Here is a 1,851-nt window from a genome sequence, read left to right on the forward strand (position 1 = left end):
CGGAGATGCCCCCGGAGGAGGGGCTGCAAAGCCAGCCCAGGGAGCTGTGAGGAGGAAAGAGCCGTCCTGTGCCGGGAAGGCGGCCGGAGCTTGAGCCGGAGCTCCGAGCTGGTGGTCCCTGAGCAGCCTCCCAGCAGGGAGAAGCCCTTCAGGTGCTTGGAATGTGGGAAGAGCTTCAGGGTGAGCACCCAGCTCCTCAAGCACCAGCTCATCCACACTGGGGAACGGCCCTACACATGTAGGGAATGTGGAAAAAGCTTCAACCAGAGCTCCACCCTGATCGCCCACCAGCGCATCCACACTGGAGAACGGCACTACAATTGCTTGGAATGTGGGAAGAGCTTCAGGGACAGCACTGACCTGATCCGACACCAGCACATCCACACTGGGGAACGGCCCTACACATGTAGGGAATGTGGGAAGTGCTTCAGGCACAGCTCCACCCTGATCAAACACCAGGTCATCCACTCTGGGGAACGGCCCTACAAGTGCTTGCAATGTGGGAAGAGGTTTCAGACCAGCTCCAATCTCCTCCTGCATGAGCGGATACACACAGGGGAGAGGCCCTTCCGCTGCACCGACTGCGGGAAGGGCTTTAACCAAAAATGCACCCTCGTCACCCACCGGCGCATCCACACCGGGGAGAGGCCCTACAAGTGTGGGGAGTGTGGGAAGAGCTTCACCTGGAGCTCTGCCTTGACCCAACACCAACGAACCCACCAGTAAGAAAAGCCCCAGGAGTGCCCCGACTGCGGGAAGAGCTTCGGCCGCTGCTCCCACTCCGAATGACCCCCCTGAATGTGAGGCAACCCCTGGAGTCCAGTGACTGTCAGTCCACCCCTTTCTACCACAAAGGGCCAGTCCCCTTTGCCAGGGGCAGGTTGGGCCAACAGAACCCTTCTTGGGGGGTGTGTGGAGATTCCTGCCTTGGCTGGGACCCCCCAAGGTCAGTGCTGGAGGTTGAGAGCAGAGATCTCCCCACGAGCGTTGGTCTGGGGGAGTTCCATCCATCTCTAATGAATAATTCTTGCTTTGGTGCCAGCTTGAGTAGAATTGCTTCAACAATTGCTTTAGTGTAGAGCACTGACCTATCTTATCCTGTCCTACTGGTAGTTTTAGTGTTTCTATTGTGCAGTAAATAATTCTGATGAAGGTCTTTTATCTGATCATTTCTAACCCTAAATAATTCATTTCTATCAATAGAAGTGATTTGCCATCCTTATAACCTGGGGCACAAAAGTGGTTCAGTCCCACCTCTGTAATTGCTCTGAACTGAAGGTGTTGGCATAACCCAAGGCTGAGATTGGATCCAGCAGCCCCAGCACCCCACAGTCAGTTGGGAGCTCAGGGGGGCCATCCCCCATTCCCAACCCCCTTGTGCCCAAAGACCCCCATGGTACCATCACACTGTCCAGAGCATTTCCCCTTTTTCCACCCTTGTCCCTGTGCCTCCCACTTTTCCATAGTCCCCTGTTAAAATCTGCCTAAATATTGCAGAAAGAAGTTCAGATTCGAACATTCCCTTGAGCAAAATTAAAACTCACACAAGTTATCTGTCGATACCAAAACCTGACTTTAATAATTGCTAAGAGATACAAAGAGAACAAGGAAAAAAAGAAAAACTGCTAAGATTTTTTCTAGAAGTAGAGAAAAGATACAACCGAAAACTTTCTTCTCCCACTGAGCTGGTCTGTGTGTGGGGGAAGAGAAGCAGTTTCTGCCTTTTTTCTCTGTCCCTGCAGCTTTTGGATGTTGTCTCTGTAGCTGCAGGGGCTCTGACAGCTTTAGTTCTCTGCAATGCACCAGGTGTGGTTTCACCGCTCACGCCCCTGTCCCAGGCCCTGCAGGGTC

At 53.2% G+C, this 1,851-nt stretch overlaps 1 protein-coding gene across 1 annotated transcript; it reads left to right on the forward strand.

The window, feature by feature from the left end:
• Positions 1-138: 138 nt before the first annotated feature.
• Positions 139-763, forward strand: LOC114073055 (zinc finger protein 70-like; the record flags this gene model as incomplete). The annotated part of the gene is made up of 1 exon (XM_027910853.1): positions 139-763. A coding segment is annotated over one exon (588 nt), but the record flags the coding sequence as incomplete, so codon positions are not given.
• Between the last annotated feature and the right edge of the window lie 1,088 nt (positions 764-1,851).

This window comes from Empidonax traillii, unplaced genomic scaffold (assembly GCF_003031625.1).
Source record: "Empidonax traillii isolate 1590-97213 ecotype Southwest subspecies unplaced genomic scaffold, ASM303162v1 scaffold5128:size8871, whole genome shotgun sequence".
Taxonomy (NCBI): Eukaryota; Metazoa; Chordata; class Aves; order Passeriformes; family Tyrannidae; genus Empidonax; species Empidonax traillii.